Raw genomic sequence first — 26,972 nt, forward strand, 5'->3', positions numbered from 1 at the left:
GCACCAGGCAGAGGGAGGAATTATACCAAGGGCTGGTCCCATTGCTGTGCAGGCTCCTCCATCTCCCTCCTTATCAGTGGGAGGAGGGTGATGGGCCAGGATTTTGGCACTGTTCCATGGATGCCCTGGTGTTACCCAAAGAGACAGGGCTTGTCTCCTCACTGCTGGTGCTGACCTAGCAAAAGAAAATGGTGATTTTTGCTTGGGGTAAGGGTCTGGGAAGGCCACAGCTGTTGTGGGTGCCTGGAGGCCTCAGGGCAGGGTAATGATGTGGCTGGACCCTCCCAGTGGCTGGTTGTCCTGCAAAGGGCAGTCCCACTCCCAGTCCCACTCCCAGTGTTCTGCACTGCTCTGAGCTGGCTGCCAGGTCTGGGCGCTGAGGTGGAAGCAGGAGCATGCTGCCATCCTGCCCTGCACTGCCCTGAGCAGCTTCCTGCCACAATTGGGTGTGTTTGCCTGCATGAAAGGATGCAATGCTCCTGTATCCCAGAGCATCAAAGGAGGTGTCCTCAGGAGGCACCTGAGCTGGCATTGAGGGAGGAGGGTACTCACATGTCAGCAGGATCCAGTTCAGATTGTTCAGAAAAGCTTTTGGGTGCCCTGAATGTTTGGAACCATTCCTGCTTGCCTTTGCCCAGAAGTCCCTAGGGCATGTGTGTTCAAAACAGTGTTTTCTATAACAATATTGTGCTGTTGCCAGGTGAAGGTTAGACTGAATATTAGTAAAAATTTTTCACTAAAGGGTGGTTAAAGCACTGCCACGGGCTGCCCAGGGCAGTGGTGGAATCCCCATCCCTGGAGGGAATTAAAGACAAGTGGATGTGGCTCTTGGGGACGTGGTTTAGTGCTGAGCTTGGCACTGCTGGGTTGAGAGTTGGGCTTGATGATCTTGTAGGGTTGGACTCGATGATCTTGTAGGGTTGGGCTTGATGATCTTGTAGGGTTGGACTCAATGATCTTGTAGGGTTGGACTCGATGATCTTGTAGGGTTGGACTCGATGATCTTGTAGGGTTGGACTCGATGATCTTGTAGGGCTTTTCCAGCTTTAATGAGTCTGTGCTTCAGGGATTGTGTGGTGCTGGTGGCCAGAGCAGGGGTGGCACTGACCCCATCACAGCCCTGTGTGGTTCAGGCGCAGGGAAGCATCTCATCCACCCAAGCCAAGAGCTCTGAGGTGTGAGGGATCCCTCAGGGCTGTGTTGTCCTCGTTGGAGCTGGGCGCTGAAACTGGGTTAAGGAGATGTTGTTGACTCAGGCTGGACCTGTCAGGCCTGTCAAAAGCAGGGTGTATTTCTACCCTTTGTTTTAGAAAACACTCTACAGTGGGATTCCTGCACTTGTTTGGATACACAGACCCACGCTGCTGAAGGGACTATGATATCTCACATATCCCTTCTCATGTTTAATTAATGCCTCTCTTAATATTTTTTTAATTTCCCACACTGGCAGTGTGTTAAAAGGTTACTGTGGTGTTTGTAACCCACAGAGGCTTAAAGGACCCTGATCTTTCCCAAACTGAGCTGACTGTAATATAGGCTGTTAATTATGTTTGTGGAAGGGTGTGCCAAGACTGGGTCTGACCAAGTCAAATCAGGTTTATATGGACATAGTTAAAAATGTCTCCAAGCAGCTGCATCAGGAGGAGAGTACCAGTGAAATTCAGAGGTCCCAACATAGCAAAGGTTGTTTATATATTGTATTAACTTTAATTGGGTTAGCAGCTGAGGCTCTGAGGATTAAACAAACTGACCTAAATACTGGTCTCAGTGGTCTTACTTAATGTCTAGTTTCCTGCATTTCAGTTGATTTGGGTTCCCAAATTCTCTCCAAAGTGTGTTATCTTTGTGTCAAAAAATGTAGAACTATCCTGTATTATTTCTTGTGATTCTGACAAAGCAATTCTCATTTGGAGAGCAGGCTGTGAAGAGATTAAATAATATCCAAAGAAAACACCTGATCCACCCCAGCCTTGTGGAAGGAATGCAGAAGTAGCAGGGAGGGAGTGAGATGGTGTCCAGGCAAGATTGCTGGCACTGGCAGTTATTATTCCAGCTAATAGCAGATGGTAGAGAGGAGAAATCATCCATTTTCATTTACAATTTATTTTTGTGCTGCAAGAGGCAGGATTGCTCGAGTCATTGCTGTCAGGCAGCCCTCTGGAAGGAAAACCTTACTTACCGTGAGGGATATTTTTAGAATGAGTTTTTCATCCCTGTGTATTGGGAGAAGATGCTGCAGGGCCACAAGTGAGATGGAGAATGAGCCCATTCACTGACTGAAGGACTGGAGGATTTTCCTGCAGGAGGGGACCAGTGTTGATCTCACAAGGGGTTTATTGAGTCAGGAAGAATCTGTGTGGATATGTAAGCAGCACCTAGATCACATTTTAGCTGGATAATTTCTGTCTTAAGCTTTTGTCTGTCCCTGTTCAGGACAATGAGGTGATGTGATGGAGACATGAGGGTGCTTGGGGCAGTGAAGTGACCTGAAGGGGACACAAAGGTGCTTAGGATGGTGAAGTGATGTGAGGAGGATATGAAGGTGCTTGGGATAAAGTGGCTCTGTGTTTCCCACACCTTCATTCAAGACAAGAACATTTTCTTGTGGCCTGTGAAGCCAAATGTGAACCCCAGTTGCTGTACGTCCCTTAGCATTTGGAGTAGATTTGTGTGGTCGTGCTGAAACCATCAATCCCCTAAGATAAAGCAGCCTGTTTCTTCAGTTTAAAACTAATTTTTGGTCTGCATCTTGTCCAGGCTCACACCCTGTGGCTGGATTTCCTGACTGCCCAGTATGGGGAACCTTGAAGGGGTTGCAGCTGCAGGGCTTGGGCTCTTGGCACTGCGTGGCTGGAGGGGAGTCCCTGCCCGTTGCCGTGTTCTCCTGCCCAAAACTGGCCCTGCAGGGGCTTAATTTGACACCCTGAAGCCACTCAGTTGGTGATGCAGACACCCTGTGCTGTGCCTTGGGGGCAGTTTCCCTGGACACCCTCCCTGGACCCTGCACTCAGGATGGTTTGTTCCCCTGCAGGTGTTCAGGACGGATCTGATAACAGCCATGAAGATCCCTGACTCCTTCCAGCTGAGCCCTGACGAGTACTACGTGCTGGCTGATCCCTGGAGGCAGGAGTGGGAGAAGGGTGTCCAGGTGCCAGCAAGTGCTGAGGCCATCCCTGAGCCTGTGGTCAGGTAAGTGAGCAGGGTCTCCTCCATCTGGTTCTGTCCACAGGGAACCTGGTCCTGATTGGGAATCTCTCCTTTCTGTGGGGTTCCCTCTGCCTTGGTGGGGTGCTCACCATCTGGGAGAGCACTTAGAGGTGATGCTCAGGATCCTGGGCTTGCACAGCGATGCTCCCACCACATCCTGAGATGTCCCTCTCATATGTGTGGCTTTTTTTGGGCAGTGGCCAGCTGGGACAGCTCCTTGTTTGCTCTTGGTCAGGAAATTTTAAAAAAAGACCTTGTAAAATCAAAGGAATAATAAAAAAATAACAACAGAAACCCATGCAGAATGCCAGCCTGTGCCTGGCTGCTTGATGCCTCTCTGCCTAGGAGCACGTGGTTGTACCACTGGTATTTCACGGCAGGGGAGCAGGAGTTGGCCCTTAAATTAAAAACTTCCCTCTTTACCATGTTTGTGCAGATTGGAGACGTGCTGGGCATGCTGAGATTCAGGGCTTGGGAAAAGGAGCCCAGCAAACACAGAAGCATCTCCCAAGACCTTGTGGAGACGACGTCTGTCAGCAGAGATCGGGGGCTCATTAGCTATTTTAAAATAGGGAACTGAGGTTTAAAATAGACACTCAAACAGCTGTTCAGGCGAGAAGGAAACATGGGGGAGCTGCTACTCCCTGTGACGTGTGTGGGGATTATCCCAGGGCAGTGGCCAGAGCTGTGGGGGCAAGGTTGGTGCTGCCGCTGGGGGGAATGGAAAAGGCCGGGAAGGGACCCCAGAACTCGCAGGGTTGGACCTGAAAAGTTGCAGGATCAGACCCAAAACTCCCCACAGGGTTTAGAGGAGCTTTGCATCTCTGGTGCGTTCCCTTTGTGACGTGTGACACCGTGTGTGCATCCTGCAGAAACACTGGTGCAGCGTGGTGCCAGGGCGATGCTGGGGCTGCCCACAGGAGCGGGGTGGCTGCTGGGGGATGTGTTCTGCCAAGGGATTTGGGCACAGAGCAAAGGCTGGTGGAGGCTCTGCTTGTCCCACAGCAACAGCAGCTGCTGCTGCTGCAGCTGCCGACCCCGCTTCTGAAATAAACTTTTGTGTACGCTCCCCTTCCTCCCCCGGGGAAAACAGAGAAAGAAATGAAACTTTAATGAGTCTGAACACATCAAAAGGGAAGTTGTAAAGGGGGCTGTTGAGTTGATTTAATCCTTGGGAAAAAAAAAAAAAAAAAAAAAAAAAAAGCAACCAAAAAAAAAGAGAAGGGAAGGAAAAAAAAGCCTGTGTGTGAAATATCTTTTTTTAGTTGTCTTTGATAGCTAACCGCAGTCTGGCCTCGCCAGTGCTCTGCTTCCCAGCTGAGGGCTCGTGCCGGGGCTATTTCCAGCTGAAAAGTGATAGCTTGGCACTGCCTGGGCTGGCAGTGCCCATGTAGAGCTGGGAGTGCTGCTTCCCAGCAGTGGGGTTTGGCATCCCAGACCTCACAGCCAGAGGCTCCTGGGGTGCAGGACAGGCTGGAGATGCACCTCTCTTCTTGGCTCCCAGCCCTTGGATTTGGGGGTGCTGGAGCAGCTGTGCTGCATGTTTTCATGAGTGGATATTCCTAGGGTGACACCTGGAACAGGTCACTCCTTCCCAGGTCCCCATCCCACCCTGTCCTGCTCTGGCACCCCCAGCACCATGATGGTGGTGGTGGTGTCCCCCTGTTTCTGGAGGGGACATCCTGGTGCTGCCCACTCACCCTGAGTGTGAAGTTTCATTTCCAGTGTCAGTTTCTCTTCCAGTGTTATCCTCTGAAGAATTTCCTAATTCTTGGGATTATTTTACTTGTTTGATTATTCTAATTGGCACTTTTCCATAATCCTTGATGAATTGCCTCCTGAAATAGTTCCAGCTCTTTCTTCAGTACCTCAACACTGTTTTTAGTTCAAGCCTTGCTCTACAAAGCATTTGTTTTATTTTTAAAGCAACAGATATTAGGAAGAAATTCTGCCCTGTGAGGGTGGTGAGGTGCTGGCACAGGTTGCCCAGAGAAGCTGTGGCTGCATCTCTGGAAGAATGTCCAGGCTAGACAGGGCTTTGAGCAGCCTGCTCTAGTGGAAGGTGTCCCTTCCCATGGCAGGGTATTGGAACTAGATGACCCCTTTAAAGTCCTTTGTAAATCTGTAATTCTGAAATTTGACCCATTCTCTATGACCTCTCAGGTGGTGATTGCTGACTCCATCACTCCTAGCTAACCCCAGGTCCCCTCTAGTTTGTGTCACACGCTGCTCATCCCAGGCTGCTCCTGGGCTGCTTGGAGATTGTGCTGCTTGCCCACAGCTTCAGCTTCCTCTTCTTTCTTCTGCTGTTGCTCTGTCTTACACTGTGTCTCAATTGCCTGAACCATCTCTCTCTGCTGGCTGGGCAGCAAGCATGGCCTGGAGGGCTTTGTCCTCGGATAGACTCCTGTTTGGGATATTTTGCCTTCCCCAGTGTGATGGGAGGGAAATGAAGAGCTCATTTTACAGCAGTGTTAATGGTTGCACCTGGTTTGTAGCCATGATGCACTCCCAGGGGGACAGGCAGTGACACTGCCAGATTTTTTTTAATCAGGACAGAATGCACGCCAGAAGGCACAGCAGAGATGGTGTGTTCTGCTGAGCGGCCCTGCCTCCCAGAGCATCCCTGCCCTCAAGCTTTTCCCACTTGGGCCACTGATGTGAGAATGGGAGGTGGAAAGGGCAGTGTTGGGCTGCCAGGGACAGAGCAGACTGCAGTAATTTTGCTATCTCCAGGGTTAGACAACTCCTTCTTGCATCTTGCCCTGTTTTGGAGAAATGTCAAATGTTTTTTCACAAGAGATGACTCTATTTCGTCTGCCTTAAGAGAGCAGCCTTAAAATGCCTTACAACTCCATCTACCTCCCCTGTTTAACTGCTTTAATTCACCCCAGTGTCCCTCCCAGGAGCAGCCACCTTGCTGGTCCTGCCTGAGCTGCTGCTTTTGCCCCCACCCCGTGGCTGCTGCCCCATGGCCTCGGCATCACTTTCCTCCTTTACTTCCAAATTTTCCTTTTTCCCTACTGAAAAAATTTTGTCTAAACCGAACATCTTCTCTGTGTTAGCTGTGGTCAATCCAAATTCCTTTAATCTGCTGAAAAAAGTCCCAGCATTGATGTTTTTTGTGCACTGGCAATGTGGAGCCCAGTGGCTGCTGCTCTTCCTCGCTGTCAGCGCTCTGCTTTCCCCATCTCAGAGGTGTGACAGAGCATCCTGCCCTTAGGGGGGGATGCCTGTGCTAATCCAGTCCTGATGCTGTCACTTCTGACAGCCACTTCCATGTGAAACTCCTAGGGGGAGGTGGGGAGGCTGGAGAGAAGAAGCTAGAGCCCCTGGAGCTGGTGAGCAGACAAACATTGTCTGCAAAATAATAGCCAGCCCATGGTGCTGCTGCTCAGGAGCTGGATCCTGGGCTGAGCCATGGGCAGCCAGCAGATTGTGCTGTGGGGTGGGAACTGCTTCCTGCTCTGGAGATGGAGCTCATTGTCTGGAAGGTGCCATGAGTTGGAGCAGAGATGGAGCAGAGATGGAGCTCGTTGTCCCAAAGGTGCTGTGAGTTGGAGCAGAGATGGAGCTCATTGTCCCAGAGGTGTCATGAGATGGAGCAGAGATGGAGCTCATTGTCCCAAAGGTGTCATGAGATGGAGCAGAGATGGAGCAGAGATGGAGCTCGTTGTCCCAAAGGTGCTGTGAGTTGGAACAGAGATGGAGCAGAAATGGAGCAGAGATAGAGCTCGTTGTCCCAAAGCTGCCATGAGTTGGAGCAGAGATGGAGCTCTCTGTCCGAAAGGTGCCCTGCACTCAGCCACTGCTGCTCTTTTTATCTCCCTCCTGGCTGCTTGGAAACCAGCTCTAGGTTTTGTGCCTCCAAAGCTGAAAATGAGATTTTTAAAACACTTTGTTTTCCTGGAGCTGTAAAATGTCAAAAGCTGGGGTAGAGGCAGAAGGCAAGAGCTGTATTTTAAGGAATGCTTTCCTCAGAAAGCATCTGTCTCCAAATGCCTCCACTGAGAGCCACCTTAAACTCCAGGGTCCTTTCTAGGTTAGCACAAATTGCAGTGCAGTTGTGAGGAAAGCAGGGGAGGAAGAGGTGCAGCATATCTTGGCTTGTTGTCTCAGGAGGATGCTGCTGGCAGCCACCTGGATGCCAGGGTCATCAGAGGCAGCACAGGAGATCAGCTGCTTCCTCTCCACAATTACTTCTGGCTCACGGCTATTCAAAAGGGTTTTATTTGAACCTGAGAATTTTATTGGCCTGAGAATTGCCCAGAGCTTGAAGGGCTCCTGTGTGGAGATAAAAGGCACTTGCAGTCAGATGGGAGCTATCAGAGCAGTGAGCAGCCAGGGCAGCTTTCCCTTGCAGCAGGCAGGCAGGCTGCCATCCCCTGCCCTGTGTCACCCACCTGCAGTGTGGGTGGTGGTGGCACTGCATCCCCCTGGTGCTGTGTTCCACCTCTGCTAGAGACCATAGTGGAAGGATCTCCACTGGCTTTTTTGGAGCAGAGCTGAGCCTTACAGCCCCTTTGTGAACTCTGCAGTTATTTTACACTTGTGTAAACAGAGGCACAGAGATTTCCAGCGTGAGGAGATCCAGATGCAAGGTCCCATTCTGCTATGGGATGCAGTTGGGTGTTGGAGGCAAAGTTGGATCATCTCAGTGCAGCCTCAGGATTAAATAAGGTAAAATAAGGGCAAGAGTTATCAGCAGTTTGGGAGCAGCAGGGCTTTGGGTACCTCTCCTGTTGTAAATGGGAAGATGGGAAAAAGTCAGATGAGTTTTATATTCCCAGAGTCACACCATAACAAACCCCAAGGGACTTTGCTGGTTGATAGGTGCTCGTAGGAGGCTGTGAAGCCATTTTTGAGCAGTGGATGTGCCAGGGACCTGGGTTTGTCCCTTCCTGCTGGTGGCAATGCGTGTTGAGTTTGCATAGCAGAGCATCACTTCCTAGAGCAGCAGCACCTACGTGGGATTTTATGCACCTGTGCAGGTTTTATTTCCTCCTTTATTTAATGATTTAATGTTCTTGGCATGTGGCTCCTTCCCCAGGCTGACAGGGATGCAAGCAGGATCTCAAGGTGGCTCTTGGATCTCGCATTAAGCCACATTAGTATGTGCTGTAGATTCTGTTTCCTGTGAATTTGCACACAGCGGGAGGACGAGCAGGAAGGCTGCTTCTTGCTGGCAGCCTTCCCAGATATTCTTGGCATTGCAGATCTATACTTGCATCGTCGCTGTGGCCCTGTTTTAACAGAAAACAGAAAGTGCTGTGCTCACAGGAAGGCACAGCCCCGGCGAGTGCCGGCGATGGCGGCACCGGCACAATCCGTCTGCCGTGCACCACGGCCCCGTCCCTGTCCTGTCCTCCCTCAGTCCCCTCTGCCCTTCTCTGATGGCCACACACAGGTCAGGCTGTGCTCAGGGAGCACATCCAGGTGGTGCAGGGCTCTCTGGGCTGGGTGGTGTGGCACTGCCCACTCAGGTTCATCTCCTCCAGGCTGTTCTTTACTGGACTCCCATCAGGAGGTGCCCCCACGTCTCCAGGAGCTCCAGCCGCTCTTTCCAAGGGGTGCATTGCTGGCAGGTGGTGGTTGTGTGGTGCCAGTGTCCCTGGCAGAGCAGGCACACGGAGCAGGTCTGTCTGTGGGAAGCAGTGCTGGAGATGAGTGTGCTGAGGCGGGCAGAGGAGTGAACTGGTGCACCAGCAGTGGGTGTGGGACTGGGACACGTCCCTGCCCCCATCTTGCACTGAGAAGACACCTCAGCTCCTCCTCACAGGGCTGGGTGCTGCACCCACAACACCCAGCAAAGGGAGAGGGCCCCTGCAGGAGCAGTCTGTGCTGCATGTGGAGCGTGGCAGCCCGAGGAAAGGCGGCCAGGCTGGCCTGGCACCAGGGTGGCACGGTGCAGATGTCCCAGCCATGCCTGGACGTCACCTCCCCGTGTCCCCTGGGAGTGCTGGCTGGCAGCCAGGCTGTATCCTGCAGCCTGGGGAGGGCTCCCCGAGGCTGCCTGCTCAGTGTGTACTCCATGAACCAGCACACTTTGTTCTCAGTGCTCACATTGGACTTCCTCTCCTCGGTCGGCGACGCAGGCTGGCTGTTGACTCATCAGCTGCTTCCCTTGGGCTTTGCTGCAGAAGGGGCAGGCAGGATTCTGCAGCAGTTTGAGGAGCTTTTGGAGCACAGCTTTTTTTTCTTTTAACATAATCCTTTTTTTTTTTTCCCTGTTTTTTTTTTTTTCCCTTCCCTCCAGCTCATCATGAAAAATGTGTGAGTTAGGAGCTTGCAGATGGCATGCTGGCGATTTTACAAAGGGCTATTTCTTGGGTTGGTTATCCCTGTTCTGTGGCTGCCTGCCCTTGAATGTGCCTGGGTTCTGGTATGCTCCAGAAATACATCTACACTTCCCTCAGAGACTGTGCTCTGATCAAAAGAAATTAAAATCCCAGTTGCCCTAGGCCTAAATGTTTTGATCACAAGCCCTGGGCTGTGTGTGGGGAGAGGAAGACTCCCTGCCTGCCCATTCCTGGGGACCCCCACAGTGACAGCTGGGCTGTGAGGATGGGCTGGCCAGTGGCACTGATCCAGGGCTGCAAAATAATCCCAGTGATGTAACATCAGTGAGTTTGGTCTCCAGCTCTGCCCCTGGCCAAGGGAGGTTTCCAGCCAGATCTGCTCAGGCGTCCCTTGTCCCCGCAGGCAGAGGGGAGGGATGGTCTGTGCGCAGGGTGGTCTGTCCTGCCGGGGCTTCAGGGACCTGGTTTGGGGTGGGATGAATCACACCAGGGCAGCAGAGGACGGGGCCATGCAGAGAGTGGTACTGGTGCTGAGGAGGGGCACTGGTGCTGAGAAGGGGCACTGGTGCTGCACAGGGTGGCACTGGTGCTGCACAGGGTGGCACTGGTGCTGCAGAAGGAGGCACCGGTGCTGCAGAGGGGGGCACTGGTGCTGCGCAGGTGGCACTGGTGCTGCACAGAATGGCACTGGTGCTGCAGAAGGGGCACTGGTGCTGAGAAGGGGCACTGGTGCTGCACAGGGTGGCACTGGTGCTGCACAGGGTAGCACTGGTGCTGCAGAGGAGGGCACTGGTGCTGCACAGATGGCACTGGTGCTGCATAAGGTGGCACTGGTGCTGCAGAATGGGGCACTGGTGCTGCACAGAATGGCACTGGTGCTGCACAGGTGGCACTGGTGCTGCACAGAATGGCATTGGTGCTGCGTAAGGTGGCACCGGTGCTGCAGAGGGGGACACTGGTGCTGCAGAAAGGGAATTGGTGCTGCAGAAGGGGCATTGGTGCTGCACAGGGTGACATTGGTGCCGCAGAAGGGGGCACTGGTGCTGCAGGAGGTTGTTGGCTCGTGCCCAGTGCCTGTGAGTGCTTTGCAAAGGAGTGAGTGTGATTTACTCTGCCTGTTACTTGTCATCATTTCAGGTTTACTCTCTGCTTGACAAGTTCTTGTGTGGGCTTTCAGCAAGTCCTCACCTTTATTAGTTTGCTATGGGAAATGTGCTAATCCAGCCTGTTCTTACCTCGTTCTGAGCCACTTGGACTTTTATTTTGAATGTTTGCTAATTTTCCCAGTGGATGCCTGTGGTTTATACTGGATCAAGCACACAGAAAGTCAAGTGTACTTCAGCAGCAAATGTATAGAACGAGTGAGCTGGATTTCCTGCTGCTCTGTAACAAGGTTTGCAGCTCTTGGGACCCACTCTGGTTTGGTAGAGCCTTGGGAGCCTCCACAGCTCACTGCATTGCCTCTGCTCTCCATCCAGAACCGTGGATTTATTGTGTAGCCAGGCAAACCCCAGCAGCTCTGACTGCTGGGCTTGCAACCACAGCCCTAATGAAATCACCTCCCAGTGATTTGGGGCACCTTGGGTCCCCTCTGAACAATGCAAGCAGCTATTGCATTTAAGTGCTCTCCAGAGTGATGGGAGGAGAGGGACAGCCCAGCAGCAGGAGCAGCTGCTCAGTTCTTGGTGCTGCTGTGGGTAATCTTGTAGAATTTAGGTGGGGTGTTGCTGGAAAGTGAGCTGCACTGTGTTCCTAACATCTTGGGGAGGTGGAGGGGAGCTGCAGGTGGTTTCTCTCAGTGCACTTGAAGAAGATCTGGAAAATCTGATCTAGTTGAAGGTGTCCCTGCTCATGGCATGGGGTTTGGATTAGAGAACCTTTAAAACTCTCTGCCAGTTCAAACCAGTCTGGGGTTTCATGAGGTGCACCCAGAGCTGCAGGGGATGGTGGAAGAGGCAGATGGATCCCTCCCTGTTCTCTGGGATGGGCTCTGAGCTGCTTGGAGTGTCAGAGCTGTTCTCATGTGCTTCAGGGTTCAGTGTCAGTTCAGTGATCCAGAACACATTAAGAGAGTCTGGGTGCTGCCTTTTCAAATTCCTCAAAGCTTTGCTTGCACTGGGCTGGGTTTCTCTAAGGAGACCCATGAGCAGACACTGCTGCTGGATGGGAGTTGTTGTCATCTTGTGCTCGTGTCTGTGTTTTGAGCTCTGCCACACTCAGCCCTGTGAGTAACAGTGTCAGGGGGTTTGTGCAGTTCTTGGTCTGCTGTGGCTCCTGCTCAGACCCTGGCAGGTGCAGAGCTGCCTCCATTGCTCATGTCTTCTGTTTCTGGTCTCCATTAGTAGGTGGATACAAAGGCAAGTGGAGCTGTTTGCATTACTGAAGTAATTATGGAAACATTATCTGGCTGGGATAATTAATTCCAGATGCTTTAATGTTAGTAGCTTGACTTAAGTTACATAAAGAAGCAACTTTTTTTTTTTTTTTGTCTTTTTATATCCAGAAAACACACACTCAAGTGTCCCTGGCTTCTCCAGTAGCAATTCCAAGACCTCTGTTGCTGAAATGGGAATGAGCAGGACGCTGGCAGCCTGCAGGCTGGGTCTGGAGGAGGTTGCTGTGTGACCCTGAAGGGCCATGGGGGGGTCAGGGATGCTCTTGGAAAGGGGGAGAGCAGCACCTGTGGGTGCTGGGGCTGCTCTGCCCTGCTTGCCTGCAGGGAGCTGTGTGAGCATCCCCTGCAGCTGCCCTGGCACTGGAGGCTGCTCTGTTTGCTGTGTTCTGCTGGGTGTCAGAGCCAGGAGAGCAGCACAGGCTGTGTCACCTCCCAGCAGCAGGGAGGGACAGTCCCCCTGCTGCCTTCGACACTGTTAGAGCTGAATGGCACAGAGAGAAAAGGGGGAAAGGAATCTGGAGAAGATCTTTGCACAGCATCAGAAATTATGTGTGCATTTTGCTCTCAGCCCAGACATTGCTTTTGTCTGGTCTGCCAGAAAAACATCTGTGTTTTGTTGTTGCAATCAGCCCACCAGCAAAGCACTGCCCAGCCATTGCTGTGTCTCTGCAGCCCTGGTTTTCCTCTCTCAGAAGCTGTGGAGATGAACCCTCTGGTGCTCTCCTCTGCCTTGGGAAAGCAGACACTGCTCTGCACCTGAATCCTTCTGTACCAGGTCCCCGCTGCCATCTACATCAAAATGATTCTCTGGGCACTGAATCAGAGTTGCAACTTAAATAATTCATTTGTTGAGCTAAATCTCGGTGAGATTTAGGCTGGAATATAAATGTGAGAAAGACAGGGACATCAACACTGGTCTTCCTCTAGTCTGCTGGGTATCGGGCTTTTTATGTGGTGATAAACAGCTCAAAAATGGAATTGGAAAAGCTGTCTGGGTTTCACAAGATGGCTGTTTAGTGCCTCCTGTTCACTTGTTTTCCTCTTTTTATCACATCAAAGAAGAGTGAATCACTTTCTCCTTAGAGGATTATGTTATTCCAGGGGCCTGGAAGGACCCACTGTGGTTAAAGGCTGTTACAGAAGGAGATTTCAGATGGGGAGGGAACAACTGAGCATTTTTCTTACTGCACCTGTTAATTGTAATTGGGAGCTTCAGCTGCATTTCTGTAAAACTTCCAGATCCTGCCTATGTAAATCCTAAACTGCCAGCAGCTGGGAGGGGCCACCTTACCCCATCCTTAACAGTTCTGCATGGAAATGGGAATGGGATTGTCGCAGGGGGATTTCCAAGCCCAAAGAGAGAGCCCTTGAACGATCCTGGGAAGGAATTTGGCTGTGCCCTGCAGAGCTGTGCTGTGCTGCTCAGGGATCAGATGCTCCCCATGGCTGGGGATGCTTTAATAATGAAAATTTCTGATGTTCACTGGGTAGCACCGAGTGTCAGAATTCAGCTGGGGAAGAGCAGCGGCAGCTGAAGGGGACACCCTGTCCTGGGCTGGGGACAGCGGGGTCCCTGGGACATGCTGGGGTCCGTGGGACATGCTGGGGTCCCTGAGGCATCCCGGGGTCCCCGAGGCATCCAGCAGGAGGGCTGGGAGTGCAGCCTGCCCAGCCAGCCAGCATTGCTGCACAGCACCCAGCATTACGTCACCTGGAGCTGCACTCACTGGCTGCTGGCACCAGGGCAGGAGCTGCTGCGAGCTGCATTAACCCTTCCTGAGCATCCTCTGTGCCACTCAGGCAGCACAAAGGGAGCTCAGCATCAGGCACCGGTGTCTGTGCAGTCAGGGGGTGCATTTTGGGCACGGCTGCTCCTGTTTCTGGATGCTCCTGGGGTTCAGCTGCTTTGTTCTCTCAGCACAGCAGCAAAAGGCAAATGGAGCTTCATGGCCGGACTGTGTGTGTCACTGCCTGTGTGGGTTTTTGGGACAGGCACTTAAAGGAAGGTTTGGGTTGTAGCAAAGGGCAGTGCCAGCCCAGGCACGCCCTGTGCCCATCAGGGCAGGGGGGACAGACTGCTGGTGGCACTGAGCTGTGTGCCCAAGCAGGGATGTGCATGGGAGGAGCTGATGTTAAGTTCCCTCCATCAGCCTTTTTTGCCAGGAATGTGCTTGTTGCAGCCCCTGCCATGAAGATAGCCTACAAATGGTGCAGAATGGGTGGCAGATGGGGCCATCCAGGTTTCCCTTCATCCATCAGCCATCACAGGCTTCCCTTCCCAGACCAGAGGTTCCCATTCCTGTGGCTGCTCTGTTGATGTATGTATGCATGATGAATTTGCATGGATTTTCAGAGGCTGTTGCCAAATCTTGAGGGGGTTTTGGCTCCAGCAGCCAATAAGGAAATACTGCAAATAGTTTATTTTCTGCACAGAGTGGTCCCAGTGGTGCCATCTCATTCTTCTCTTTGGGTTCTTGTTTGTTTTAAAATAAGAGGGTTTGGTGACAGTGCCCTGTTGAGATGCACTGTGTCCCCTCTCTCCCTCCCTCTCCAGGACCAGCTGCCCCTAGCATCCCTTCTCCATGCACAGGAGGATGTGTTGGCAGGCTCTGGGTACCTGTGGTTCCTCTGCAGGGTCCAGGGGCTCTGGTGTCAGGTTCCTTGTGCCAGCAGGGTGCTCATAGAGCTCTGAACTCTCTGTGCTGGTGACCAGGGTGCTCCAGATGTTCCCTGGGGTATCTTCAGCCAAGGAGGGAAGGGTGAAGTGCACAGGTACCTGTTAGCACCAAGCCCTGGGTGAGCCTAAAGACACTTTTGGGCTCATCCAGCTGCTCAGGCCAGCTTGCTTGCAGGTCTGAACCTCAGGCCAGTTAATGAAAACCTAAAATATATACTATCTATATATCTAAATATATATTATCTTCTTGGCCTTCCCTCTTGTCTTTGAGCCCAGTTTTGGGAGTGTAGTTTTTGGCTCATGGTTTTATAGCCTTTACTAGAAGCCATAAAAATACAAGAAGTAGGAGTAACATGGTCAGTAAATCTGGGAGTGGGAATGCTGAGGATCACAAACCCTTGTGTGTGGGTTGTGGCTCATTATTGTGGCCATCCACCACTATCTCCAGCCCTATCCTTCACCCAGGCACTTTTTCTAACTTAAATGCTTAAATTCTGCTCTGCTGTTGAGAGGCAACAGCATGTATAAAATCTGTTAGCTTAAGTTCAAAAGAAAGTGGGGCATCCAGTCCAAATGGCCTGCTAGATACTATTTTTAATAAACAGAAAGTGAAAATAATCCCTTTAAATTGCCCTTTTAAAGCTGTTGTGTGCCACAGGAGAATTCCCCATAAGCAGAGCAGTATGTAGGAGCAGTATCAGCACTGAGGGCTGCTGGCAGAGCTGTCTTTGCGCTGACTTTCTTAGGCTGACTTTATTTATGGACATTGGACAAGACTAATTTAGGCTGGAGTGGAGGTAAAGAAAAGATTACTGACTAATGTCTTCCTTGTAATAAAATTAAGTATTTTTACATGAGAAACACTATGCAGGATTAGTTATTTCTGATATATTAAAGGGAGCATATAGGAAAAAAAAGCCTTCTCCCTTCAGCCAAGTGAAGCATTCAGTTTACAGAGATGATTAACCATGGGAATTTGCTGAGTATATTTTATTACAGTGTAATCTTCTCCAGGGATAGATGTGATCCTCAAGAGTGTTGGGGTCCACTTACTCCTTTTCCTCAAGTGCCCTTGAGACCCACTTTCAGACTAATGGCCTCAGGTTTGTTGTGATTTTCAGGCTGATCCCAATTTTCAGCCCTTCGTTTAAAGGAGCCTTTGATGGATACAGGATTTTAAGAAAATGTTGTGTCACTGGATAAATAAAGGGGTAAATGCTCCTCCTGTGTAGCTGAGCTTCTGTGAATGGTCTGGCTCCTGGTGGAGGCTTTGCCCCTGTGATTCTTTGCCTTGATGGTGAATTTGGGTGGGTTGGTGGCTCCTGTGCAGACTCCTCATCACCCAGCCTGGGTATTTCTTTGTCCACCAAGCAAATTTGGGAACATGGTTTCCCAATGGATTAAGACTTGTCTGTGCACAAAAGGAGAGCCCTGATGACATCCCCAGCTCCTGGAGCCCAGCAGGAGATGGACAGACACTGCTGAGGGCGGCCTCTGGGCTTTGTTCCCTTTTTATTGCCATGTCTCCACTGCAGTGCTTGGACAGCACAAACACTTTTTGGGCTCCAGTTTCTTGAAGCTGCTGGAGGTGAGGAAGGTGCCCAGCTTGGTCTGTTCTCTGTATTGCTGTGAGGCAGGACATGGTCTTTCCCAAAGGATTGCTCTCTTGTCTCAAACTGTAGGATCTCTTCCTTCCAAAGCTCCTCCTGGCCTAAGGCACTGTCACTGCACTTACTCTTCTTTACATCTCGGCACCAGGAAGAACTTTGCAGGTGTGGTAGCACATGTCAGGAAGGAGTGGGTTGCTTTTTAGGAACCTGATGTTATCCACCAGAGCAGATGCAGGAATCAGTGGCAGGCTGTGCATCTCTGGGGCACTGGGATGCCCCATGTGAGCCTCAGCATCTGGCAGCCTCCAGCTCCCCTCGGGGTGGGAGCAGTGCTCATGGGAGCAGGCACAGGCTCTCCTGGGGTTTGCTGAACTGTTGGCAAGCCATAAAACCCTTGTGTGTTTAACTGAGTGCTGCAGATGAGTCAGGGAGTTGATCTGGACCAGGCTTCCAGCAGGTCTTCATAGGGTTATACAAGTTTTTCACTGTATAAAAAATAATTTAGCAGCTATTTCAGTTTCTTCATTTCTGACCTCCTCTGTTTGCTGGTATTTGAAATGGTGAGAAAATGGCATGAACATATCCCAGCATCCCCAAGCCTGAATTAACTCCAGGGGATCCCAGCCCTTGCTGCCAGACCAGCATGGGGTTATGGGGAGGAAACTTCAAAAGTAAAGTTTAGTGATCCTCTTAGGAAGATACTTTTCATATTAATGCTTATTCCTTGTAGGAAAGTGCTGAGAGCTGCAGCACCTGATCATCCCTCCCTGATCCCTGCACTCCCAGATGGGGAGAGGCACCTGCCATCCCTGCACTGGCATGTTTCAAACCTTTAACAGAGTGCTGGTCAGCTTGTTAGATGTTGGTATCTTCATTACCTTGATCTTCATCATCAGTGACGTGGTGAGAGGCAAAATGTCCCTCTACAAGTGCCAGTTCCCATTAAACCAAAGCAAACTGCATTTAATTACAGTGTCAGAAAGAGCTAGACACTGAGCACTGGTGGAGCTGCTACCATCAGTGAGCCCCTGAGCTCCCTGTGCTTTCTGCATCACCAGGGACTGTGCACAGCCAGGACCTGAGAGTCTGAACATGAGTCCAGGTTTGAGACTCTGAACATGAATCCAGGTTTGAGAGTCTGAACATAAATCCAGGTTTGAGAGTCTGAACATGAATCCAGGTTTGATAGTCTAAACATGAATCCAGGTCTGAGAGTCTAAACATGAATCCAGGTTTGAGAGTCTGAACATGAGTCCAGGTTTGAGACTCTGAACATAAATCCAGGTTTGAGAGTCTGAACATGAATCCAGGTTTGAGAGTCTGAACATGAATCCAGGTTTGATAGTCTAAACATGAATCCAGGTCTGAGAGTCTAAACATGAATCCAGGTTTGAGAGTCTGAACATGAATCCAGGTTTGAGAGTCTAAACATAAATCCAAGTCTGAGACTCTAAACATGAATCCAGGTTTGAGAGTCTAAATGAATCCAGGTTTGGGGATATTGGGAGCACTGGGGAGGGGGGTACATGACTCGAGGTGACTGTCACTTGTCTCCTGTCCCTGAGCATCAGGTTCAGCAAAACTTCTCCACGAGATTCCTGCAGAAAGGAGGTGGAGCTGTGTGCGCAGGTGGGAGTGGATGTGCCCAGGCTCAGGCAGGGGCTGGTCCCACACACCCCTCTTGGTGGGTAGTACTGGATGCACTGTGTGAGGTAACCCCAAGGGGTTGCTCCATGTAGGGGGACAGAATATAAGAAAATAAAGATAGTGTAGAAAGTAATCTCACCCGTAAGGAGTTCCTGCTGGGCCAATTACCAAAGATTAGGAACAGGCCTGACTTTAACAGGCCACAGCTGTACCCAAAGAGAAGAAGAGTGCTATAAAAGAGTGGGGTGGCTGGTTGGGCAGGGGTTGGAGTCAGTTGGCTGCTTTGTGGAGAAGAAAGAGTCAGTGCTCTGAGGAGCTACCCACAAGAAACACCAAGAAGGTTTGGAGCTTTTGTGATAAGGAGACAACAGCATGGAACCCCTGAGATGAGATGACAACAGCTCCAGTCACACCAGCATCCTCATCACACTGAGTGCATTTCAGTGATGTCAGTGCAGTGAATGACTTGTTCAGGGTACTCCTTTGATGTGTACACAGAGCATTAATCTTTGCAGGTTCATGCCAGGGTAAAAATAGCAGCTCTTTGCTCCTGCCATCCCGAGCATCCGCGGCTGGCTCGGTGTCAGAGCATCACCTGTTGCAGGGGCTTTGGGGTGAGCAGCTTGTGTAACTTGGCTTAGTGAGGGCTTATGGCCCTGACCTCGTGCTGCTCAGGCAGCTCTCCCCAACAGAAGCATTCATTGCAGGTGGAGGAGTGGTTTTCTCTCTCCTGTAACACAAGGCTGTGCCCAGCCTGGCTGCTCCCACACCCAGGTTCTGTCTCTGTGAGGGCTGACCCTGACTTGGGCTCATGAAAAGGAGAGGTTCAGTCTGATGTGAACCAATTGTACATTATACCAGCAGCTCTTGCTGCTATTTTTTTGTTAATAGCATCTTCCAGTGGCTAAAGGGGCTACAAGAAAGGCTGGACAGGGAGTTTTTAGATAGGTATGTAGTGATTAGACAGAGAGGAATAGCTTTGAGCTGACAGAGGGCAGATTTAGATTAGATGTTAGGAAGAAATTCTTCCCTGTGAGGGTGGTGAGGCCCTGGCACAGGTTGCCCAGAGAAGCTGTTGATTGCTCTATCCCTGGAAGTGTCCAAGGCCAGGATGGATGGGGCTTGGAGCAACCTGGGATGGTGGAAATTGTCCCTACCCATGGCAGGGAGGGGTGGAACTAGATGATCTTTAAGGTTCCCTCCAAACCCATCTATTGTGTGATTCTCTGATTTTAAGGGTTTGGGAGCTCCTTAGATGCCAGTCCTGAAGCTGTGGCTGGAGCATCCCTCTAATGTCTGCATTAGAGAAGTCAGTGAATCTCCAAGTGCTGTCCTGGATTACAGTGAGGTTGTTCTCAAATGTGGGGACTGAGCTGTCCTTCCATGTGGCTCTTTTTGATTCTTTACCTTAAATTTGGAGATTGGACATTGGGTCCATGTTTATTTTCAATTTACTGTGGGGCAAGTAAAGCAAAAGAGATAAGAAGAACCCATTTCTTGATGTTTTTCTCTCTGAGCCATAATGCTTCTCCTGCTGGTGGCTCTGGAAGTGCCTCCAGTGTTTGTGACCACAGAGGACAGCAATTAAACTGCATGTCTGGCTCTGTAGGAACTCCAGGTTCATTTTCCTGCCCTGCCACAGATTTCCTTCCCAACCTTGGCAAGGCAGGCAGGGTCTCATTCCCAAGGACAGCTGGGCTCAGGTGTCTCTCCCTGGCACATACAGACCTTGGAGCACCTGGTACCACAGCTCATCTGGTTCTGTGATGGACACCATGGCTCTGCCCCAGACACATCCCAGAGCACAAGGCACTCAATGCTCTGACATTAGCAGAACAGAAGGCAGATAAAAGTCTTGCAGGGACCAGCAGCCTTCCCAGCTGGCCCTGGTGCAAGAGCAGGGCTGGGTCCTCCAGCTCTGCATGGGGAGAAGCTGTGCTGCAGTGAGGTGTGTTTGGTTGCTGTTTCTTTGCAGCGTCTTTCTGGCTTGCTCTCTGTGCCAGGAGGTGGATTTCAGGGAGGAAATGTGAGCTGTGCAAATCCTGCAGCAAGCTCCAGCTCCCAGCCTCTCTGAGATGTGTCAGCTGGCACCACAGGCTGCTTCTCATTTCCAGCCTGTCCTCTGCCTGCATGTCATGAGGCGTGACACTGCTGACATGTGCATGGCAAGTCTCATGCATATTGCTGCAGAGCTGCCAGGGAAAGGCAGAATTGCTGACAGCCAGAGCCTGGTTCCTCTCTGTGCAGGGAGTTTGCAGCACACGAGGCAGCTCCTCTCCCCATCCCCGTGGTTGTGATTAGAGAGCACTCAGAACAAATCTCACGGGCCACCATGGGATGTTCCCCAGTGCCAAAGAGCTGCCCAGAGGATGTAGCACTGATTGTATGGCACAGTGGAGGTGTTCATGGAGCAGGTAATGCCTGGGGGGGTTTGCTGTCAGTGCTTGGAGCATCATCTCCACTGCACCTCATTTTTCTCATGTAAAGAGTAATTACTGAGGGTGAATGGGAGGGTGCTGTAGTTACTCTCTTGAGGCTATCTGTCAGTGCTTGGATTGACTTTAGGTGCAGTGGCTTTGTTTTCCTTCACAGAGTCAGGTGCCCAGTGTGCTCTCACCCTCCATGGCAAGAAACAGGATATTTTTCTGAGTTGTAGCTCTTTCTGAACCTCCCCTTCTTTTCTTCCAGGATCATCCCCCAGCTGGAGAGCTCACTCTCACAGGTTTCACCCAGCAGCCTGCCTGGCTCTGAGATCTCAGAGGCTACAAGGACTTACCTGCAGGGCATGAGCCGCTATGACCTGGACGAGCTCGATGCCTGCTGGTTGGAGCTTGTTAACATGGAGCTCAAGGAGATGGGTGAGTATTGCTGCCTTTGTTTTCTTTCTGCCCTGGCTGTCCCACAGTGGGCATTTTTGAGTAAACATGTGGAACTAAAAGCCTTGAAGAAGAACTGTCAGAAAGCCTGGTCCTGCTTGTTTCTTGTTCCAGGCATTCTCTAGATATCACAGCCTAACATTGCCTGCATCACTGCTGTTATATCACTGCACATTCTTCAAATCCTTTAGTGGATTTTAGTCAAGTGCAACTACCTGAGCTTGGAATTTGACCACTGGCACTAGCTTAGCATGGTCTGCTGGGCAGATTTGTTGGCACAGACCCCTGGGTGTGTGTAGCCCTGCCAGACTGTGGAGGGATTTTCCAGTCCTTGTTAGGGAAGCGTTGCTGTGGTGTGGCTGCTGCCCTGCAGGTAAGAGCAATACCTCAGTAAAGCATTCACCTTGAGAGGTCAGTGAGGGCTCAAGTGTGCCTGCATGAAGGGTTAGGCCTGGTGGCAGAGGCCTTTCAGGAGTGGGAGAAAGGATTTTACAGGTGCTTGAGCAGATGGGACAGTGCCCTGTGGAGCAGGAGGGTTCTCCCAGGCAGCTGATTGAGGGCTGCAGCAGGATTCAGGATGAGGTCAGGAAGATGCAGTTCAGTGAGCTTGCATGGAGCACAGACAAGCTCAGAAGTTGGCCATGACAGTGACTGATGTTGGTTTTGGAAGATCTGTCCTTCTTGTGTACTCATGGTTTACAATGAAATTTTGTTACCGTGACCTTGAGGGAGTTTTAGAAGCTGCTTTCACAGTTTGTGTGAATATCTGGTATAGGTATCCTGTATATTGGATTTCCCATAATCTCAACACTGTGGAGCCTGTAGAAGTCACAAGTCAGTTCTGCCCTCATTAGCTGCTCCTGTATCAGCAGCCCCAGCTCTGTCATTAGCACACACAGGTTCTGAGGCACTGGAGCTGCACTGAAGTCCTTGTGCTGAGCAGAGGGTGCTGCTGGATAGAGCCAAGTGCCTCAGTCCTGCTCAGGACTTTCAGAGGATCCATCCTTCCTAACTATGCACAGCTGCTGTTGCTGCATCAAGAAACCACCTTCAACCACACTGGGCATCATTCTGACCTCACTGTGCCTTCACTGTACCCCCTGCTACATTTCCCTCACCATCTCCACAGCTGCAGGGCCACCAGAATGTCTCTGGGCTCCAGAGAAGCATTGTCTCTATTTCCACTTCCTCTTGTATGTATTTTACAAGTCTCTAGAAATGAAGTGGGCAGAGATTTGGCTTCTCCAGCTCAGTTGGATTAAATTTGCCTTGCTTTATTATTTCTTCAGAGTATTCTGTTTCAAATGCGGTTTCCAGCTGTGGAGCTCCAGGGGTGATGGAAGGTGGAGACAGTTGGAAGGTCCTGCCCCAGGCCAGACAGGAGCTGGCTGTCCCCATGTCACCTTTGGGCTGGGAGGTGCCAACCCCACGAGTGCTGGGTTAGAGGGGCAGCTTCTCCAGCAGCTCTGCCTTGGGAGTGAGTTGAGTTTAGGAGGGGAGGTTTAGGCTGAGCTTTATCCCAGCCATAGCCCTGCTCTTGGTGTGGCTGGCACCTCAGCATCCCAGGGAATCCATCCCAGGTCAGGACACAGGCAGTGCTTTGTGCTGACCCCCAGTCATTCTGAGCAAGCTGCATTTTTTCCCCTCCATCTCACTGTTTATCAGCCAGTCACCTTTTCCAAGGAGTGTCCTTAGGAGATGTTTGTCCAGGCTGGATGAAACCACAGCGTCTGAGGAAGCCCTTGAGCCTTCCTGCCATCACCAGCTCTAGATGGTGATAGGACTGAGGTGATCCCAGCAGTGGTGGTGCAGAGAGCATCACTGCCCTTTCCTGTCCATTCCTGCTTCTCCAGCCCATTCCTGTCACTGAGGAGGCTCTGTCATTACTGGCTGAGCCTTAAATATGCTGGGGAGAGAGTAGCTTTGAAAACCAATGTTTGGCATGTGAAATCCACTGCAGATACAGCTTCAACCCAATAGATTCTGGTATCTTTCCCCCTTCCCCACTCCTCCCAAATTCTCTACTTGTGGTACATTTTTTCCAGTGACTTGGAAGAGATGTGGCTTTGATAATGCCCCATCCCTGCTGCTGTGGGGAGCTGGGGGTTTGGCAGGTGGGAAGCTGGATGGGAGTTGGTGCTCCTGGCTGCAGGGCCATGGTCACATCACCCTTGGGAGCTGTGCCTGCTGTGGAGCCTGGAGGTCATTGTGCTTCTTTGAGGGGATGCGTCTTCCTGCCCATGGAAGTGATGGGGTTTGGGTGCTCGTAGAGGAAAGCTGTGGCAAATCTGTTGCTGCTCAGCTCCTAGGCTGGGCCAGAGCAGGGCTTTGCTCCCTCTGCTTCCCAGATGGGAAAAGCCAGGATGGGATTTGGGTGCCCTTCAGCACCCAAGGCAGTCCATAAATAGCTCTTTCTCCCGGAAGCCCTTGACATTAATGACACTGTTAATGACTCCCTGAGATCTCCAAACCTGCTTTGCTAATCTCCAAGATCATTAACATGACTTAGCTAGAGAATGGCAGCCTGTCCTCCCATTCAGAGGAGCCAGGAGTTATCTGCCCGCCTTAATTTAGGAGGTAGGCAGAAGTTTAAATTCTTCATGGGTGTTTGGCTGAACTGTTGTCACTGGGCTGTGCAGGGGCACAGTATGTCATTCCCAAAATATTTAATGACAAAGAAGGATCCAGATCTCTGACTGGCTCCTGAGGATGTGTGGGGAGGAGAGCTGGAAAACACCTATGAGATCATCCAGCTCGCCTTTTGTGGCTCTACGTAGCACACAGCACATGCCTTTTCCAGTCCTTTTTAGGTCACCCCAGGGATGGAATTTTATCACCAAGATCAGATAAACCTCCAGATAGCTCCAGCTCTCTGCATTCTGCCTGCTGACTCCTCTCCCAATTAAGTGGAATTGCTCCAGAAAGCAAAGGTTTCACATGAAAAGCAAAAGTTTCAAACATGAAACAGCTTTAAATAGTTTTAAACCCCCTAGTAAGATGCCTCAGTAGCTGTTGCTGTACTCGATGGAAATGTGCTGTTTAAAGAACCTTTGTGTCCTAGAGATGAAGTCAGTATTTAGGCATGCCTAAGTGTTTTATTTGTTGCTGCTGCAATATGAGATTGTAAAAAAAGTGGATCTGAAGAAGACTGAATGGAGCCTGGAGCCAGATTAATGTCCATGCCACTTCAGGCAGCACAGGCCTGTCCTTTTAGACAGCAGCCATGCCATAAATCTTCATTTTTACATTAACATTTTATGCCGTGTTTTGTGATCTCTACTAAATCCAAAGCTATTGTAAGAGTGCAGCTAGAGAGACTTCAAAGAGCAAGGCTGAAAGATCCTTTTGCAGTGATGGACACTTCATAAACACACGGAAAATCCTCAAGAAATTGCTGAAATTGTTGTCAGAATCAATTTTGCTGAAGGCAGAGTCGACATTTCTAAGTATTCCCTTGACTTAATCCATATGGTGTATTCTGCTCACATATGCCCACCACAGCTTCTATCTTTGGAGCTGGAGGTGTTCCTGGTATTTTATGGCAGGAACATGCAAAGGTCACATGGATTGCTTTTGAAGCTCCGGGTGGAATTCAGTGCTTGCATGCTTGAGATGTGTCTGTGTGCTAATGAGCTGATCCCTCCCTGCTGGAGGTGAGATTGGTCGAGTAGATGTGAAGGAAGCTGCAGTCAGTGGGGTGCCCTGGGCACGATGTGCTCGGTGGAGCAGAGGGTGCTGTCACTCCTGCTCCTCACAGAGTGGCTCCTTCCCACCCTGCCATTCCTGGGTGTCACACTCTGAGGCTGCTCCCATCCCACTGCATCCTTCTGGGATTCTGGGAGCCCCTTTCTCCCCCTGAGGCAGGAGCTGGCACTCCCCAGGCACAGCCTGTTGGCAGCTGCTGCCCACCACCGTGTGTCCATGTCCCGCCGTGCAGGACACGCCAGGACAGAATTGTGGAATGGTTTGGTTTGGAAGGGACCTTAAAGCTCATCCCATTCCCACCCCCTGCAATGGGCAGGGACAGCTTCCACTGCCCCAGGTTGCTCCAAACCCCATCCAACCTGGCCTTGGACACTTCCAAGGGATGGGACAGTGACAGCTTCTCTGGGCACCCTGTGCCAGGGCCTCCCCACCCTCACAGGGAAGAATTTCTTCCTGATATCCAATCTAAACCTGCCCTCTGTCAGTTTGAAGCCATTCCCCTCTGTTAAAACATCACAAGCCTCTGGATCTGAGCTTATTTATCTCCTCAGAGATACAGATAATCAATACCACATGTAAATGACTGTATTAATAGTTTGTATGTGATGTATTAATGTATGGATTAGCAGGGTGGGAGATCAGTGGGACATTTTCCCTCCACGTTGTCAGCACAATCAGTTTTTACATCAAGTCCCTGTTGTGCTGTTTCCATAATTCCTGGCAGTAATTGCAGCAGTTTCCAGCAGCACTCCAGCTCTGCTGCTGATGGGGGTGAGGAGGCTTTCATCAGGAGTGCTCCAGGACAGCCCTGTCAGAGCCCAGCATCGCTGCAGCTTCCAAAGTGCCTTCTGAAACATTTTGTCATCATCTTAAATTTGAGCAATAATTGATGTCGGTGGGTGGCAGAAAGGGTGATAATTGGTTCCTGTAAATCTTTTAAGTGCATTAGCAGGCTGTGTTTGTAACAAAATGTCTGGAGGTTTCGCTGTGGATGCTCAGTTCACCGTTTGTGTGTTGGTCACGCTTTGCACGCGGGGTCTGTTTATAAATAACACTGATAAAAGATTGATGTACAGTTGCTGCATGGTCCAAGGGCTGTGTGGCTGCAGGTGGTGGGATGGAGGTGGCTCTGGGAGTCCCAGTGCTCTGCTGTGGTGCTCAGGGGGTTGGTTGGCTGCCATCCCCTGATGTCCCCGCAGGATGCCCAGGGGGCACTCAGCCCGGGGCAGGGTGGCTGGTGTCCCCACAAGAGCACACAGGTGGCTGGTGTCCCCACAGGTGACAAAGCAGACGGGTTTGAAGTGGCTTGCCCAGGGCGAGCTGGAGGGCCAGGGAGCTGGAAGGAGATTCCTGCAGTGTGTGGTCCCTGTACCATGTGTGAACACCCCAGCCCATCAGGGACCTGTCATTCTTTCACCTCAGGTTTGCAAAGATAGTCAGAGACAAGCCTACATCACCTCACAGTTGCTTTCCCTTTTTAATTATAATTTTAAAAAGCAGTAATTTTACTTCTTTTTAATATATAGAAATACATTTTATTATATATTAATATAATAAATATATTATATTTATTATATTAATATATATGTTATAATATAATTAAAGTATTAATTATACTTATATAATATATAAATATATGTGTGTATATCTATCTATCTATCTATCTATCTATCTATCTATCTATCTATCTATCTATCTATCTATCTATCTATCTATCTATCTTTCCTGAAAAGCAGACTCCCAGGTTTATAGTCTGTGAATCAGTGAATGGCACAGCCTGCACTCCTGATAGCTGTTTGTTCATGAGCTGTTTCTGTCTCCAGGTGTTCTTCACAGGGGGAAAGGATTTATTGTTTCAGTAAATTGATATTAATGGAGCACAGTTCAGTCAGAAATAGTCTCTATTTTGTGAAAGGTGGCTCTCCAGCTATTTTTTTCCTCCCCTCGCAGTGGGTTGGCTCCCACCATGACAAGGAGTAGCTGAGAATTCATTTAGCAGAAGAATATTGCTCCTTCATGCCACATAAATTACAATATTACAGGAATAATTGTAGGGAGGGCGGTGTTGTGTGGAGGAATTGCCTGGTGCTTCTCCCCAGCGTGGCTCTGTGGCTGCAGGGCCAGCCCAGTAACCCCAGTTCCTTTGGGACACAGGGTTAAAATTCCGTGTTTCAGGTGCTGTGTGGGCAGTTGGAAGGGCTGAGCTGTGCACTTGGGAGCTCCTGGGGTGATGGGGATGCTGAGGAGCTGCAGGGATCACTGCAGACCCTGACAGACACACAGAGATGACTTTATTGCTTGGAGCAAAGTTCTTTCATGTTTTCTTTTCATGAATCGGATCCGGAGACCTCCTGTAGTGCATCATTATCTGTCATTCTCCTCCATTTCTGAAGAAATCCCATTTTCTGGTGCTTCCCTTAGCTGGGAAGGTGCTGCCCTGCAGCATCCTGCCCTGTGCAAGCAGGGGACAGATTTCTCCTCTGAGATGCTGTGGGAGGCACATTCCCTGGATTACACCCTTCCCACTGTGGGGCAATACTGGGCTGTTCCGGGGAG

General features: G+C 50.5%; 1 protein-coding gene across 3 annotated transcripts in view; it reads left to right on the forward strand.

Moving 5' to 3' along the window:
• JADE2 (jade family PHD finger 2) overlaps nucleotides 1-26,972 on the forward strand; it is a 75,229-nt gene that overhangs the window by 17,716 nt on the left and 30,541 nt on the right. For all 3 annotated transcript variants that reach the window (XM_063168690.1, XM_063168689.1, XM_063168688.1), the window contains 2 exons: nucleotides 3,032-3,189; nucleotides 20,524-20,693. In XM_063168690.1, coding sequence (XP_063024760.1) covers nucleotides 3,032-3,189; nucleotides 20,524-20,693 — 328 coding nt within the window. The remainder of the gene's footprint in view (nucleotides 1-3,031; nucleotides 3,190-20,523; nucleotides 20,694-26,972) is intronic.

The sequence above is a fragment of the Melospiza melodia genome, chromosome 14 (assembly GCF_035770615.1).
Source record: "Melospiza melodia melodia isolate bMelMel2 chromosome 14, bMelMel2.pri, whole genome shotgun sequence".
Classification (NCBI taxonomy): Eukaryota; Metazoa; Chordata; class Aves; order Passeriformes; family Passerellidae; genus Melospiza; species Melospiza melodia.